General features: G+C 38.1%; 1 protein-coding gene across 5 annotated transcripts in view; it reads right to left on the bottom strand.

The window, feature by feature from the left end:
- The window catches only part of FSIP1 (fibrous sheath interacting protein 1), a 202575-nt gene that overhangs the window by 3473 nt on the left and 181886 nt on the right, over window positions 1–17216 (bottom strand). For 2 of the 5 annotated variants that reach the window (XM_017868048.1, XM_017868038.1), the window contains one exon: window positions 3024–3297. In XM_017868048.1, coding sequence (XP_017723537.1) covers window positions 3251–3297 — 47 coding nt within the window. In that variant the 3' untranslated portion in view covers window positions 3024–3250. Of the gene's footprint in view, window positions 1–2404; window positions 3298–17216 lie in introns of those variants that run through there. The other 3 variants (XM_017868057.1, XM_017868067.1, XM_017868075.1) reach the window with 3 other exon arrangements.

Here is a 17216-nt window from a genome sequence, read left to right as displayed (position 1 = left end):
CAGGCCTAGGCTTAGAATTTGCTGGGTTTGTGGAATAAAAGAACAAAATGATACATTAGACTGCCATATCAGAAACATATAAAAGAGGAATTATCCCTAAGTCAAGGGCCCCATAAGAATACAATTTCATATTAATGTCATTAGATGTCACTGAATCCTTTTCAAAGTGCAGTATGAAAACAAAGGGAAAAACACTGAAGCACACGCAACTCTTGCAGTGACATTTTCTGACCCAGGAATGATGCACTGGGTGGGCAACACAATTGCATGTTGTCAAGACACTTCAGAAGTAAATGTGGACGAGGGAGAAGCTGTCCTTGCAACGTTGAGCCAAGCATTACAGATACCACCTTTTGAAGAAGGAATAATAAGTTTAATCAGAAAAGATGACTAAAAAATGTACAATTTGGAAGGACTGCATAAATGCGTGTGTGTCTAAATACAAATTATCGTGTGAAGAAAAGGCCCAAGTGTACCAATAAGCAGACCTTGATTTTTGGATGGGCCCATCATGAATGTGGAGTACAAATTTCTAGTTTTAATGAAAACAGATCAAAGAAGACATTTTATGAGTAGGTTAAAGGTCTGGCTTTGAGGTCTGTTAAACACTAGAAAGGACTGGCTGGGTGAGAGAAAATCTTCCTTGTTGATTTTCACTCTCCTTCTATAAATACTCATCTTTCTGAGTAGCAATGATCACATATAAATGGAAACTGCCAAATCATTTTATAGGACCAAGGTGAAGAAGCAAGAACTAGAAAGTGTTGATAATCGCTGTGGAGTTAGGAAAACTGATCTAAAGGAAATAATTCTTTGAAATGGCAAAGAATTAAATAGCATCATTCATTCTCAGACGAGCTCAACGTGTGAAGTGCTGGGAGATCATTCTAATTCATTCTTGGACAGTGAAGCAAAACTGATTGAAAATACCAAAATAAGACAGAAAAAGCGACTGGAAAGAGGTGCTTTTCTTCCAGGCATGTTCCAGCTTCACCCTAGGGCTGACCTTCAAATAATCAGGTTGTACTGAAATAAAGGACTTGTTAAAAATTAAAATTATGTCATTGAGATGATAGCTTTTTTCCTCCTCCAACAGTTTATTGTCATGTGTTGTGGGAGAGCTAACTTGAAGAGCAATAAACTCTAGGTCTTATAGGAATGTACAATAAAGGTGGTGCCAGTAGTTTTTTTCTAAAGAGTCACATGTAGAAAAGCCTCCAATTTTAAGCTCCTAAAATTCATTCCTTAAATTAATTAGCTCTCTCTCTCTCTTCTGTAATTTTTTTCTTTTTATTTTTGACACAAAGTCTCGCTCTGTCACCCAGGCTGGAGTGCAATCTCAGCTCACTGCAACCTCTGCCTCCCAGGTTCAAGCAATTCTCCTGCCTCAGCCTCCCAAGCAGCTGGGACGACAGGCATGCACCACCACACCCAGCTAATTTTGTATTTTTAGTAGAGACGGGGTTTCACCTTGTTCTGGTCAAACACTAAGCTTTAAAGGGAAAACCAAAATAAAACACTTATTTTAATAAGAACACTTTCTCTCTAAATCAGGATGACTTTAAAAAAAAAAATCCAGAAGCTTCGTGTTGAATTATATTACAGATTTAGTTACCAGTCCTTGTTAGAGTTACTTCCGTTGACATGATGGAATGGTCTCACTTCTTTTAAGGCAGAATTCATTACTTAAAACACTATTTTCTTCTCCCTTACCTATATAACAGAAAGGCTCACTATGTCCCAAATATCATTGGCAGAAGCAAACTATAAAGTCATAAGCCCTTTGCATGCAAGTCTAGAAAGTAATTACTCTGTGTTTCTTTCTCTCTCCCCCTTCCCTTCCCTTTCTTTCCCTCCCTCCCCTCCACTCCGCCTCCCTCCCTCCCCCTCTCTCTGCTCTCTCTCTCTCTCTCTCTCTCTCTCTCTCTCTCTCTCTCGTACATACAAACATCAAATACCAGAAAAGCATAGATTTAGAAAGCTGAACTCCTCTGAAAGGCTGACAGACAGCACTGGCCCCTCTCTGTCCCACAACAAATTCTCACCCATATCACTTTTGCCCTCTGATTCTTCCCACCCAAACTCTAAAACACAGAGTGCACCTCATTTCATTCCTTTGAGAATCTAAAATCATGACTTTTAATTTACGCTTCCATCCCACAGCAAAACTCTTGGCATCAAGATAAGTTGTACGTAGCACATTGACATCAGCATGAACAATTGCTATTTTAAATGAACAAATAGTAAACTGAAATAGAGTGTCTGGAAAAAGAAACTGCCTATCAATACCTCTGAAAACAGCAGCTATAGAATTCCTCATTTTAAAAAGTCAAGGAACTTCCATATAAGCAATCATTAATGTTATTCACTATCAGTGGATGAACATGTGCCAGCAAAAATAATGTTATGTATACATTACTCCACATTTTATTAAAGGCAGCACAATAGCCTGCTCATTTTTTTGATTCAGAAATAAACTGGACTTCCAATTCTAATGCCAACTCATCTTATGGAATGTCAACATAACACTTTCTCGTGAGTCTAAGTTACTGACTTGTAACTAAATTATCTCTCTTAAAATAGCGCTGCAGACTTTCTTTTAAGTAGCTCATTTTTATTTGATGCGATCTAAAAGGCCCAAACTCTGAAAGAAAATAAACTATTGTTGGCTATTATTAACAAAGTAATATATCAAATAATTCAGTCAAATTCCTACTTAAGAAACGTGTCATCACCAATAAGATAGTAAAGGCTCTTCTAACATTGCTTTGTTGAGGCAATTCATTTCATCTAATGGCAGGCTGTACCAATTTCACAGACATGACACAGGTGGGAAGAAGGAAAAGCAGGGCCACAGCAAAAATTCCCAGTGACCACCATGATCTGTCTGAATCCCAGTAGAGGTGAAACATACAAAATTGAATACAGGACAATCACAGCAGTTCAACAAGTTTTACCCTGACAAGTATACGTTAAAATGTCGGTTTTTATAATGAATCCTAACATTGTAGGATTGCAATAAATTTATAAACAATGGTCCCAGAAATTTTAATGAGCAAAAACCCTTGAACAATTACACCCCAAGTCTCAAAAGTATCAAGGAAATATAATCCACAAAGAGCGACTCCAAATGTCAAAATCAGTAAAGAATAGTCTCTACAATGCATTCATTGAATTCAAATAATTCCATCAAAAATGTAATTTAACTTAATTACCAACTTTCTTAAAAGCACACCCAGCAAGTCCTTGATTAGGGTTCTTTAAATTCTTCTGCTGCATCTTTAGTCTCCCGCTCATCTGCACATAAAAACAATAACCACAGTTATTAGAGATTCACAAATGTATGCATAATTAAGAAAAATAATTCAGCCTGTAAAATATTAAATCCTTTTACACATGAGGCAATAATCACACTCTCATTTAATACTTATTGAATAGTCACCACAAGCTGCAGAGAGTTTACAAGAAAAATAGAAAATCAGGGTGCCTACTCTCATTGAGCTTACAGCTCAGGGAGAACACTACAGGTTTTGGAGCTAAAATGACTATGGATGTGGAGACACACACAGAAGTTAATATTTTGCTTTCTACTAAGTTTTCGGGAAGTAGAGTGAGACCAAAAGTAAACGTTATATGTAGAATAAATAAGAGCTGATCGCCTTTCATTTCTTAAAGTGAGAAAAAAAATTGTGACATTAACAGAAATGGAATGGAAATCTTTTTCTACCCTTGGTGAGAAGGTTATCAGAAAATGCAGAATTGACAATAGAACTAAATTTTAAAAAGACAAAAAGAAACAGGAGAAACTGGAACCTTCATGCACACCTGGTAGGAATGGAAAATGGTGCAGCAGCTTTAGAAACAGTCTGGCAGTTCCTGAGAAGGTTACCAGAGACCTGGCAATTCCACTTCTAGGTATATGCCCAAGAGAAATGAAAGCATACATCCACACAAAAACTTGTACACAAGTGTTCATATCAACATTGTATGTAATAGACAAAAAGTAGAAACAACCCAAATGTCCATCAGATGATGAACGGATAAGAAAATGTGATATATCCATATAATTGAGACTTACTCAACAACGGAAAAGAGTGGAGTATGGATACATGCTACAACATGGATGAATCTTGAAGACATTATGCTAAGTGTAAGAAGCCTGTCACAAAAGGCCATATACCGTATGATTCTATTTATACGAAATGTTCAGACTAGGCAAATTCACAGAAAGACTGGTGATTGCCTAGGGCTGGGGTTGGGGAAAAATGGGAAGTGATTACTAATACCTACAATGTTGCATTGTGGGGGATGAAAAAAATATAAAATTGATAGTGGTGATGGAGGTACAACTCTGTAAATATACTACAAACCATTGAATTGTACACTTTTAATTGGATGAATTGTAGGAAGCTGGTGAACAGTGGCTCCCAAAAACTCACATCCTCATCCCTGTAACTTGTGAAAGGGGTCTTTCTAGATGCAATTAAATTAAGCATCTTGAGATAAGAAGATCATCCTGGATTCTCTGGGTGCGCCCTGTATTCAGTAAGAAGTGTTGTTATACAAAAAAGACAGAGGGAGATTAACACACACAGATAGAGGGAGGCAATGTGAAGACGGAGGCAGAGACTGGAGTGACATGGCCACAAAGCCAGGAGTGCCCATAGCCAGGAGAAGCTGGAAGAAGCATGGAAGCGTTCTAGCATTCTCTCCTACGGCCTCCAGGTGGTGTGTGGCCTTGGTGACACCTTGATTTCAAAATTCTGGCCTCCAAAACTGTGACAGAATAAATTTCTGTCGTGGTAATTTGTTGTGACAACCACAGGAAACTAATACAAATATATAAATTGTATCTCAATAAAGCTGTTATTAAAAGAAGACTCAACCTTGTAATTAAGGGCAGATGACTTGCAGTTTCATAGCAAAGTGATAAATGTAGTGATACTGTCAACACAAGGAGAACTATTAAACAGCAGGTAGAGGGAGGTGGGATGAATGAAAAGTGGATCACAATATCCCATAATAATTCCACATCTTCGTAAGTGCTATTCTCACTATGCAGTGTTCTCCTTTTTGCACACCCAGCGTATAACCACTAATCCTTGGAGGCTCAGCTTAAACGCCACTCCCATCCCTCTGTAGTGTTGTCTATGTACTTTGTCCTGAAGCTCTTACTATGCTTGTCCTACCCTACTGTAATTACCTGTTTTAAGCGTCTGTCTTTAGGCACTTAAAATTTTTCATCAATAGACCTAGACTGAGTAATAAAATTTTTCATCAATAGACCTAGAACAATGGTCCTCAATTGGGGAAGTTCTGCCCCAAAGAATTTTTTTTTTTTTTTTTTTTGCAATTTCTGGGGAGATTTTTGTTTGTCATAACTGCAGAGGTCACTACTGACATCAAGTGAGTAAAAGCCAGGGATTCCATTAAACACCCTACAATGCATCAGATAGTCCTTCAAATGTCCAGCTAAAAGTGCTAACAGTGCTGAGGCTGAAAAACTCTTGGAACTTAGAAAAGCATCTAATACACAGTAGAAACTCATGAAGTGTTTGTGGGGTAGATCGATGAATGAATGGATGGTAGATGGATGAAGAATGAATATCATGGGGCCCTGGGGTTTTAAAGCATGGCTGCACAACAGAATCACCCAGACCCTGTTCTCAGAAACTGACTTAAACGACCACTGCCAGAACCCACCTCTAGAAATTGATTTAATTCATCTGTGACGGAACCAAGGTGCTAATCTGTTTTAAATCTCACCAGGTGGTTCCAACATGCAGCCAGAGGTAAGAGGCAGCACCAGCTAAGGAACAGACTCAGTATAGCTTAAATGACAGACTGGCTCCAGGCAGATGCAAGTAGAGAGACTGGACAATCAAAAGTATGCAAAGCATAGATAGTTCCTCACTGGCTATATGTGTCTCCAAATAAAATATTAATGAGGAAAGAGTAGAGAACTCAAAGGAGGGCCCCAGGGCAAGCTTGCTCTAAGAGGAAGGTTGCCCAAAAGAATGACAACATGGATGGTTGGAGAGATCATGAGACAATGTGGATACAGCAGTATCTTCATTAAAAAGAAATTTAAGAAGAAAAAAGCAGAGATTCAGCAGACGGGAAAGAAGATACTTTCTGTACATTATTTTCACCACCACCATCTATTTTTGATCATCCTAAAGTAGAAGTAAGTAGTAAATCATTTAGTCCAGAGCTTCTCACTCTTTAACATACACACAAATCACCTGCTGGGGTATCTTAAAATTCAGGCTCTGATTCAGTAGGTCTGCAGTGGGCCTGGGACTCTACTTTTCTTTTTGTTGTTGTTGCCCAGGCTGGAGTGCAATGGCATGATCTCAGTTCACCAAAACCTCCACCTCCCAAGTTCAAGCGATTCTCCTGCCTCAGCCTCCCGAGTAGCTGGGATTACAGGCATGCGCCACCACACTCGGCTAATTTTGTATTTTTAGTAGAGACGGGGTTTCTCCATGTTGGTCAGGCTGGTCTCAAACTCCCAACCTCTGGTGATCTGCCCGTTTGGGCCTCCCAAAGTGCTGGGATAACAGGCGTGAGCCACAGTGCCTGGCTGAGACTCTACATTTCTAACAAGCTTCCAGCTGATGCTGACACCACTAGTCCATAGATCTAGTTTACAGTCACAATAGCGGATCTTCAGTAACTTTTTACTTTACCCAATTTGAATGAAGCAACAGAATCAGAAGTTTCCAATAATTGATAAAGTGATAAGGACATTACAATTAAATATCAAAACTCTCAAGCATGCCTTTGTTCATTTCATACTGCTAAACAAAATGATAAAGAAAATGATCAATAGCAAATATTTATATGAAAAGTCTACCTTAAGAAGAATTAAAGAAAAATTAGTTGAAAGTAAATTGAAAATGTAAATTAATCAAATATAAACTTACTATACAGTAAGGTTTTATATTAAAAAATGTATTAACACTAGAAATTTCTAATACAGCATCTCTGATATCTTGGCCAAATAAACTCTGGAAGAGGGTTGGTTTGACCATACAAAGGGAGGTTAAGTCACTAAGGGCACTGAAGAAGCAAATGCGTAGCCTTGGAAAAGTAATTTAACAAATAATAACTATTAGGTCTGAAGGCACACCCTGTTTGAGACAATCAGAAAACTATTAAGGCAATGATGAGTTAAGGACTTCCCTAAGAGCTATCCAAAATATTTTTAATGGAAAAAAATCAGCTAATAGGGTCACTGTTTCTAGAATCTCACTGCTCTCCTGCAAACCAGTAAGACTACATTATAACGAAGAAAATTTTCTGAAACGATGTAGTTCCCTTGAAACTGTTCAGGTGGTATGACTAAGGACATGTACCAACACATACCCCCTTCAAACCACTGCAACACCCTTACCAAAAGTCAATCTGCCGGCAACCAGGCCTCATCCAGCAAGTTACAATCAATAGGCAAAATTGCAACCTCAAATATATTCAGATTATATAATCGTCATTATTAGTAAAACTTTTTTTTAACTGAGGATCCCAACAAGATAACATAATTAGCTATCTTTCATCTAAAGTGAAATCTATAGTTCTCAAGTGTTCACAGTGAAATCCTGTCACTAGCATTAATTTAGCAGCCTGGACATTCCAACCCAGGAACTCTGATTTCAGCAAGTCTGGATAGGTCCTTGGACACAGCTAGAAAACAAACAAGCAAAAAACTCCCCAGATGATCCTGACGCTCACCGTGGTTAGGAATAACGCTCTGTGGTTTGTAACAGTGCTTCTCAAACTTCATCGCCAGGAAGCATCATCAGGGATCTTATTAAAATGAAAATTCTCATGCCTCAGGTTGTGGGTGGGCCCTTAGGGGCCCTGCATTTCTAACAAGCTCCCAGTGGCGGTCGGACTGCACTACAAGCAGAGGAGACTTACAACATGGAATGGAAACTCAGTGTCTCCAAAGGACCAAGCCCATGAAGTAGAGAGGGCCAGGTGGGGGCTGTGTCCTCTTGGAGAATACACATGCCTTCTAAGGGGAGCATCTGCTACTCAGCTCCCGTGGGTGGTGGTAGAACTTGCTGATTTGTCAGAAATATGTCAGAGATCCAGGCTTTCATGGAAAAATCTCATGACAATGTTAAATGCCATGTAAGCCAACCAAGTCCAGTCACAGAGCTAATCATTTTATGTGGATGTTCTCATTTGATCCTCATTACAACCCTCCAGGGTATTAGGCCATCTTATATTACAGATAAGGGAATCAAAGTGTAGAGCAGAGAGAGAGAAATTAAGTAACTTGCCTAAGCTCTCCATCTAGCAGCAGAGCAAGGATTCAAACCCAGGTCTTCCCTACCCAGAACCACTGTTCCTAACCACTAGGCCACCATCCCACTGGTGGGTGGTAGGCCACCCTCCCTCTGCTAATCTAGGTTCTAGCCTGGGATTCTGCTACTTACTTGGACTCCCTTAGTTTGGTCCTTTGAGTAACTAATTTGCTCTTTGGTTTTACGTTCACAGTTTCAATTTAGAGTGACCAACCATTCCAGTTTGCTAGAGACTGAGGATTTCCTGGGACATGGGACATTCAACGGTAAAACCACGACACTTCTGAGCAATCCAAGACAGTTGGTCACTCCGGTTTTCATTCAGAGGTATTATTTAAAAAAAGAAAACAAAACTTATATGACTCTTATTGCATTTACTATAGACTTTTAAACTCACACATAATTGTACATATCTATGCAGTACGCAGTGATATTTTAATATATACAATGTCTAGGGGTCAAATCAGGTAAATTGCATACCTATCATCTCATTTATCATTTCTTTGTGTTAAGAACATTCAAAATCCTCTCTTCTAGCTGATATCTGAAAATACATATTATTGCTGACTACAGTCACCATACAGTGCTATAGAGTATTAGAACTTATTATTCCTCCTATATAGCTGTAATTTTGTACCCTTTAACCAGCAACTCCCTATCCCTTCCTCCCTGCTAACTTCTAGAATTTTTCAAGAATACTGTTCACTCAACAGGTCCTATGAGAAATTCCACTTTGTTTTTCTTAAATAATTAGTGCAGTTCTGTCCCCGTTTTTTACCGCACAACCGATTTTGTGTCGCTTTTTGCCCTATTTTACTATGTTTGTTATTTGCTAATACCATGTTCATCTTTATTTTATGCATTTCTGTTAATAATTAGTTCAAACGCTCGGTAGGAAGGGAGAACACTACACAAGCACACATGGCTTTTGCTTTGATTACCTAGAAAGCAACTCAGTACAAGATAATTTGATTAAATACCACACTAACCCACAGACCTGATGCTTTTTGCTTCGGAAGTGCCAGTACATTCAGGATTGTCTCTGAGGTTAAGTGTGACCTGAGAACACTTACTCCCACTCTCCTCATGCTCCCGTAAGGAGGAACTTGCAGTGGAAGCATCCTGGCCTCACTTCACACCCTCCACACTGTCCGCGGGAAGCTAAATTTGGGGGATGAAATGGCATGCACAGCTCAGCTCCTGCCTCCTCTGGAGTCAGCACCCAACTCCCACCTGACCCTGCTCCCCAAGGCTCCATGCTTTGCTCCTCCATCCCATTGGTTTCACATGCACAGGTTTCCACAGATGATGCCTGAGGTTTTCCATCTCTGATCTCTGCCAGTGACTGGTTGGGTACGTTTATTTTAAAGGCATAGCATTAGAAGCCTGTCTGGCTGCCCACCCGGATCATGACAATCCTCTACATTTCATCAGCAATAAAGCAAACCTCCTTGATCGCCATTGGTCAGAATCTCTCTCTCTCTCTCAATTGGTTCTGACCCAAGTGGGGAAGAGAAGAGTACTATTTACTGATCCCCTAAAACCCCAGTAACTAGTGAGTACAATGCTGAATTTACTGAACCTTGTATTCAAAAATTCAAATAATAATTGTTACCATGAAGCTTAAAGCACAAGTATTGATAATGTGTTTCACACTGAAAACTTTTAATACAACAGATAAGCAAATCCTTATTTTTCAATACCACTATTTAAATTGGTCTTCAAGGTCACTGAGATTGGTTCTTGTTTTGAAGCCTTATCTGACTCTGCCTTTTAGAAGCAGAATTGAAAGAGCTGAAACAGACCTCAGCACATCAGGGAAAAGACAACTACATATCAGTAGTACTTGCTATTGAAAGAGAAACAATAAGTGGCTTTACTTATTTTCTTCCTCTCTGCTTCCAGAAATCTAATCAGAATCACACTGTTGTGTATCTATTTGCCGAGGAGGTAGAACAGAAATGTAACAGCCGAACACGCAGCAACTCCTCATTAGTTACATCTTCAAAGGGTTTTTTGTCAAGAAAACTGACACAGCATTCAGTTTTGATGCACACTTTTGTAGAAAGCACATAATGTACAATTTAGTATTTCAGAATAAAATTGATCAGCAAGTTATTTTAATAATTATAAATAATGAGGTTAGTAAAACTCCAACTTCAGATATTCTAACATGCTCAAAGTAATAATGTAGGATCTATTCCTTAGAGCTTATTATGTAATAAACAGAAAGCAAAATATGGTTCACATATTCATACCTATGACATCTTAATCCTCCATACTCATAGGGTTGTCATAATTGCATATTAAGATTATCTGGTATAATCAGAGCCATGTTCTATGTCTCCATAGCTTCTTTCCATTAAGTCACATTAAGTTCCAATTCATTCCATCTTGTCATGCTCTACCCAGTGACAGATATGCATCAGTGTGACTCATGTTCACATAAAAATAAAGTCATATTTTAGCAAATTACTGTTCTAAACCCCCCTACATATGGACTCCATGGGAATGAGATCCCATACACAAGAAACCACTGCATTCCATTTAGTAAGTTTGATTACAGAAGTCAGAGGAGATTCAGATACTTTCTCTCTAATAAAATCCTTTATCTAAAAGAAGGACAATATACTGCAATTTCAGAGTAGAACAAAGTTTTCATAGTTCATTTATTAAATGAAGATCTTTGGTGTGGAGAAAGCAAGCCACACCCATCTAACTGAATTGCATTTGTAAGTGAACTCTGCTGCTAGATAAAAACATTACAGCTGGAAGTTCCAGTCAGCAAGATGGCACAATGGGAGTTGCTCAGCTCCCATACCCCCAACAAAAATCCAACCAACAACTAACTATTTACAGACAAGAATATCTTCATTAATACTCCCGAACTCCTTGAACTTGAAAGGCTGGGACACCCCCTCGGACCACATAACTGCAAAAAAGCCTCATTCAAGGGGTAAGCGGAATAGAGGAATGGTTTCACTTTAACCACATCATCACCACTCCCCCAAACCCTACCACACGTCAAGCCAGCACAGTACCACACACAGAGGATTCCCCTGGGCCCACAGTTTCTACAGTGGGAAAAGAGAGTTAGAGGCAAACATTCAGCTTCCCCAACACTCTGGGACCCTGAGCAGGAAGCCCACTCATTATTATCTCCCAGGAAACACTGGGAGTGCAGGCAGCGCTAGACCACCTAGGATCAGCCAGAAACAAAGAACAAAAGTGAGACTCACAGAAGCGAGCACATGGATCTTGGCAGTGGCTCTGCATTCTAGCCAATGGAGGCACTCCACGAGAGAAACTAGCCAACAGCATTAGCATTGTCCTGCAGGAAGTACAGTCAACTGATCTAACAGGCTTCATTCCCTAGCCAGCTTCCCCACCTAGCTCTGGTGTTCCTTAAGCCCTCCCCAGGCCAGGCAGCAAGGGCAGGTCAGTGATTACCTAAGGAGGGTAGCAACTGGCCCCACCCAACCCCAGAAGCCAACTAGGCTAACCCTACCAAGCCTTCATGTTCTGCTTAAGGCTTCCCAGGCTGGGAGGCAAGTGCAGGTCAATGAATGAATATCTGTGGAGGAAATTACCTGGCCCCACTCAACCCCAGCAGCTGCATGGTGACCCCACAAAGACTCAGTGCTTTGCTTAAGCACTGAGTGCTTAAGTGCCATGCATTTCTCTAGATCATAGCCTGGCCCATCCCGAATGGCTGAGCAGAACCTCGCCCAGTCTCTGAGCCCAGCACACAGCCCTGCCCAGCTATAGATTAAAAACAGCAGTACTTCCCAGCCAGGGAAAACAACATGCAACCCTGTGCAATCAGAGGCTATCACAGAGCCCAGTCAATAGCTCCACCTAACTGTGGAGTCCAGCTAGTGATCTGTCTTATCAGACCACAGAGTACAGCCAGAAGTTCCACTCGACCTCAAAGCACAGGCAGCAGGCTGGCCCAACAGCAACCCAACAGCAAGGTCTACCTGTCTGGGGTTGTTACCAGCTAGCCCATCCATAATCAAATGCTAAACTAACTAGTGAAGCTCTACCACTGTGAAAGAAAACCTTCAAGGCCAAAGAGGTGGCCATTTCCTCAAATGTGTAGACATCAAGGTTTAGAAAGAATCAGGGAAATGTGACACAACAAAAAGAAACTAATAAAGCTCCAATAATGGACCCTGAAGAAAATGGAGATCTATGAAAAATGAATGAAGAAAGCCTACATAAATTATGGGACACCATCAAGAGAACTAACTTTCTTCTAATATAATTCTAAGAAAGATATGATAAAGAAAAAGGCCCAGAAAATATATTTAAGAAAATATGGCTGAAAGTTTCCAAAATTTGTAGAAATATGACAACATTCAGGTATAGAAAGCTCAGAGATCTCCAATTAAATTCAAGCCAAAGATGAGTGCACGAAGACAAATCATAATCAAACTACCAAAACAAAGATGGCTGGGCGCGGTGGTTCACACCTGTAATCCCAGCACTTTGGGAGGCTGAGGCAAGCAGATCACGAGGTCAGGAGTTCAAGACCAGCCTGGCCAATATGGTGAAACCCCATCTCTACTAAAAATACAAAAATTTGCTGGCATAGTGGCGCACACCTGTAGTCTCAGCTACTCACGAGGCTGAGGCAGGAGAATCACTTGAACCCAGGAGGCTGCAGTGAACCGAGATCATGCCACTGCACTCCAGTCTGGGTGACAAAACAAGACTCTGCCTCAAAATTAAATTAAATTAAATTAAAATAACAAAACAAAGACAAAAAATCCTGAAAGTGGTAAGAGATCAGAAATGTATCACATTCAAGGGAGTCCCAAAACAGCAATCAGTAGATTTCTCAGCAGAATCCCTGCAAGCCATAAAAGAGTGGGATAATATAGTCAAAGTGCAGAAGGAAAACAAAACTGGCAACCAAGGATATGTCACTCAGCAAAGCTATTCCTCAGAAATAAGGGATAAATAAAAACTTTCCCAAACAAAAACTAAGGAAGTTTATCACCACTAGGCCTGCCTTACAGGAAACGCTAAAGGGAGCTAAGCTGAAATAAAAGCCTCCTAATTGATACATAAAACTTATAAAAGCAAAAAGCACTAAATGGTATAAGTAAGACATAGTCATATTCAGAATAATACTGTAAGGATGATGTGTAAAGGAATTTTCTCTGTATTATGAGAGTTAAAAAACAAAACTATTAAAAACAAATGCAGCTATAATAAATTGTTAAAGGAATCCAAATTACAAAAAGATGTAAAATTTGACATCTAAATCATAAAAGATATTGGAGGGAGGAAGTTAAAGTACTGAGATTTTATATGCAATAAAAGTTAAGTTGTTATCACCTTAAAACAGCCTGTTATAATAATATTTTTTGGTTTTTTCTGTTATTATTATTTTTTAAAGAGATGGAGTCTTGCTATATTGCCCAGACAGGAGTCAAACTCCTGGGCCAAAGTGATTCTCCCACTTCATGCTTCCAAGTAGATGGGGCTACAGGTACGTACAACCATGCCCAGCTAGTACAAGATGTTTTATGTAAACCTGATGGTAAACACAAACAAAAACCTATAATAGTTGCACAAAACATAAAAGGAAAAGATTCAAAGCATACTACCACAGAAAATTATCAAACCACAATGGAAAGTAGCAAGAGAGGAAGAAAAAACATATCTACAAAACAAACAGAAACAAATTACAAAATGGCAGTAGCAAGTCCTTACCTATCAGCAATTACCCTGAATGTAAATGGATTAAAGTCGTCAGTCAAAACACATAGGGTGGCTGAATGGGTTTAAAAAAATAAAATAAAAAGGCAACTATATGCTATCTATGAGAGACTCGTTTTACTAGTAAGGAAATACATAGACAAAGTGGAGGGATGGAAAAGTTATTCCATGCAAATGGAAACCAAAAGAGAGCAAGGGTAGTTATACATGTATCAGACAAAATAGACTTTAAGTCAAAAGCTACACAAAGAGACAAAGAAGGTCATTATATAATGATAAAGGGGTCATTTCATTAAGAGGACATAATTGTAAACATATACACACCCAACATTGGAACACCTAAATATAAAAAGCAATTATTACATGATCTGAGAGATAGACTGCAATAGTATACGAGTAGAGGACCTCAATACCCCACTTTCAATGATGAACAGATCATCTAGATAGAAAATCAACAAGAAAACACTGAACTTCAATTACACTTTAAATCAAACGAACCTCACAGTCATATGCAAAACATCACACCCTACAGCAAGAAAATACACATTCCTCTCAAGCACACATGGGACATTCTCCAGGATTGGCCACAAAACAAGTCTTAACAAATTTAAGAGGATTTTAATCATATCAAGTATTTTTTCTGATCACAATGGCATAAAACTAGAAATCAATAACAAGAAATCTTGGAAAATTCACAAATATGTGGAAATTAAACAACATGCTCCTAAACAAACAATAGGTCAGAGGGGAAAAAAAGGATATCAAACTATATTTTGAGACAAACAAAAATGGAAACACAACATATCAAAACTAATAGGATGCTGACAAAAGCAGTTCTGAGTGGGAAATACGTAACAATAAATGCCTATTATCAAAAAAGAAAAAATCTCAAACAATCTAATGTTAAACCTCAAAAAACTAGAAAAAGAACCAACTAAGTCCAAAGTTAGCAGAAGAAAGAAAATAACAAATATTAGCGCCAAAACAAATGAAATAGAGACTAGAAACAATAGAAAAAAAATCACCAAAACTAAGAGTTCACTTTTTGAAAAGACAAAAAAAATTGACAAACCCTTAGCTAGACTAACCAGGAAAAGAAAGAAAGAAAACTCAAATAAATAAAATCCTCTGAACTCATCACATCATCATGTAATGGGAAGATAATGATTATGACCATACTTTTGTCTCATGATAGTTTTAGCTTATACAAAAAGTATTAATATAAATGACTAAAAATAAAGAAATGCTTAAATTATGATACATCAATAGGATACATTTGCAGCCATTATAATGAATGATTTAGAAGAATATTCAAAATGTTCAAAATATAAAAGAAAAATAGAGGAATATACTATAAGAAGAATATGAAGACAATTTAAAATATACAACTAGAAAAAAGATGAATGTTAATATTAGCAATGAATAGGTCTGGACAATGATTTTATCTTCTACACTTTTCTGTATGTTTCAAATATCCCTCAACAAATTTACATTTGTTGTGCTATTAGAAAGCAATAACAACTACTTTTAAAGTCTTAAAGCTAAAACTTCTGCTTATTTAAAACAAAACAAAAATGAAATGAAAGAGGAGACATTACAACTGATACCAAATAAATACAAAGGGTAATTAGAAACTACTATGTAAAATTATATGCCAACATATAATAACCTAGATATTACATTGGATAACCTAGAAGTGAACAGATTCCTAGACACATACATCCTATCAAGACTGAATCATAAAGAAGTAGAAAATCTGAACAGACCACTAATGAGCAAGGAGGTTGACTCAGTAATAAAAAGCCTCCTATCAAAAAAAGGCCCAGGGCCAGATGGCTTCACTACTGAATTCTACCAAACATTTAAAGAAGAACTAATACCAGTGCTTCTCAAACTCTTCCAAAAAACTGAAGTGGAAGAAAGCCTTCTGAACTCATTTTACAAGACCAGCATTACCTTAATACCAAAGCCAGACAAGAATACTACAAGAAAAAAAAAAATCAGAGCCCAATATCCTTGATAAACACAGATGTGAAAATCCTCAACAAAATACTAGCAAACCGAATTCAAAAGCAATTAAAAGAATCACTCACATGATCAAGTGGGCTTTATCCCTAGTATGCAAGGATGGTTCAACATATGCAAATTAATAAGTGGGATATACCATATTAATAAAATGAATAAAAACCATATGATAATCTCAATAGATGCAGAAAAAGCATTTGACAAAATTCAACACCATCTCATGATAAAAATTCTCAACAGATTAGGTACAGAGGTAATGTACCTCAACATAATAAAGGCCACGTAAGATAAATCTGTAATTAACATCATACTCAACAGTGAAAAGTGGAAAGCTTCTCCACAAGGATGCCCACTCCGACCACTTTTTTTCCAATATAGTGTTTAATGTCCTGGCCAGAGTTATGCAAGAAAAACAAACAAAAGGCATCCTAATAGGAAATAAAATCAATATACAAAAATCAAGAGCATTTCTATACATTAAGAACAAACTATCCAAATAGGAAATTAAGAAAACAATCCCATTAACAATTGTCTCTAATAAAAAAAAAAAAAATACTTAGGAGTAAATTTAACCAAGGAGTTGAAAGAACTATATATTGACAACTATAGAACACTGATGAAAGTAAAGAAAATGCAAATCAGTTAAAAGATGTTCCATGTTCCCAGCCTAGCCAACATGGTAAAACACCATTTCTACTAAAGATAGAAAAAAAACAGCCTGGCGTGGTGACGCACACCCGTAATTTTGGCTGCTCGGGAAGCTGAGGCAGGAGAATTGCTTGAACCCGGGAGGTGGAGGTTGCAGTGAGCCAAGATCATGCCATTGCACTCCAGCCTGGATGACAGGGTGAGGCTATGTCTCAAAAAAAAAAAAAAGATGTACCACATTCATGGATTGAAAGAATTGATAGTTAAAATGTTCACACTATCCAAAGTCATCTATAGATTTAATGCAATACCTATCAAAATTGCAATGTCATTTTCACAGAAAGAAAAAACAATCCTTAAATCTGCATGGAACCACAATAGACCCTGAATAGCCAAAGCAATCTTGAGCAAAAAGAACAAAGCTGGAGGTATCACACACCCTCCAGCTGAAATATATACTTTGAAATATTTTAATATATATTTAAAATATATATATAA

This window comes from Rhinopithecus bieti, unplaced genomic scaffold (genome assembly GCF_001698545.2).
Source record: "Rhinopithecus bieti isolate Rb0 unplaced genomic scaffold, ASM169854v2 scaffold_115, whole genome shotgun sequence".
NCBI lineage: Eukaryota > Metazoa > Chordata > Mammalia > Primates > Cercopithecidae > Rhinopithecus > Rhinopithecus bieti.
The sequence above is the reverse complement of the archived record's forward strand: the minus strand, read 5'-3'. Positions and strand labels throughout refer to the sequence as shown.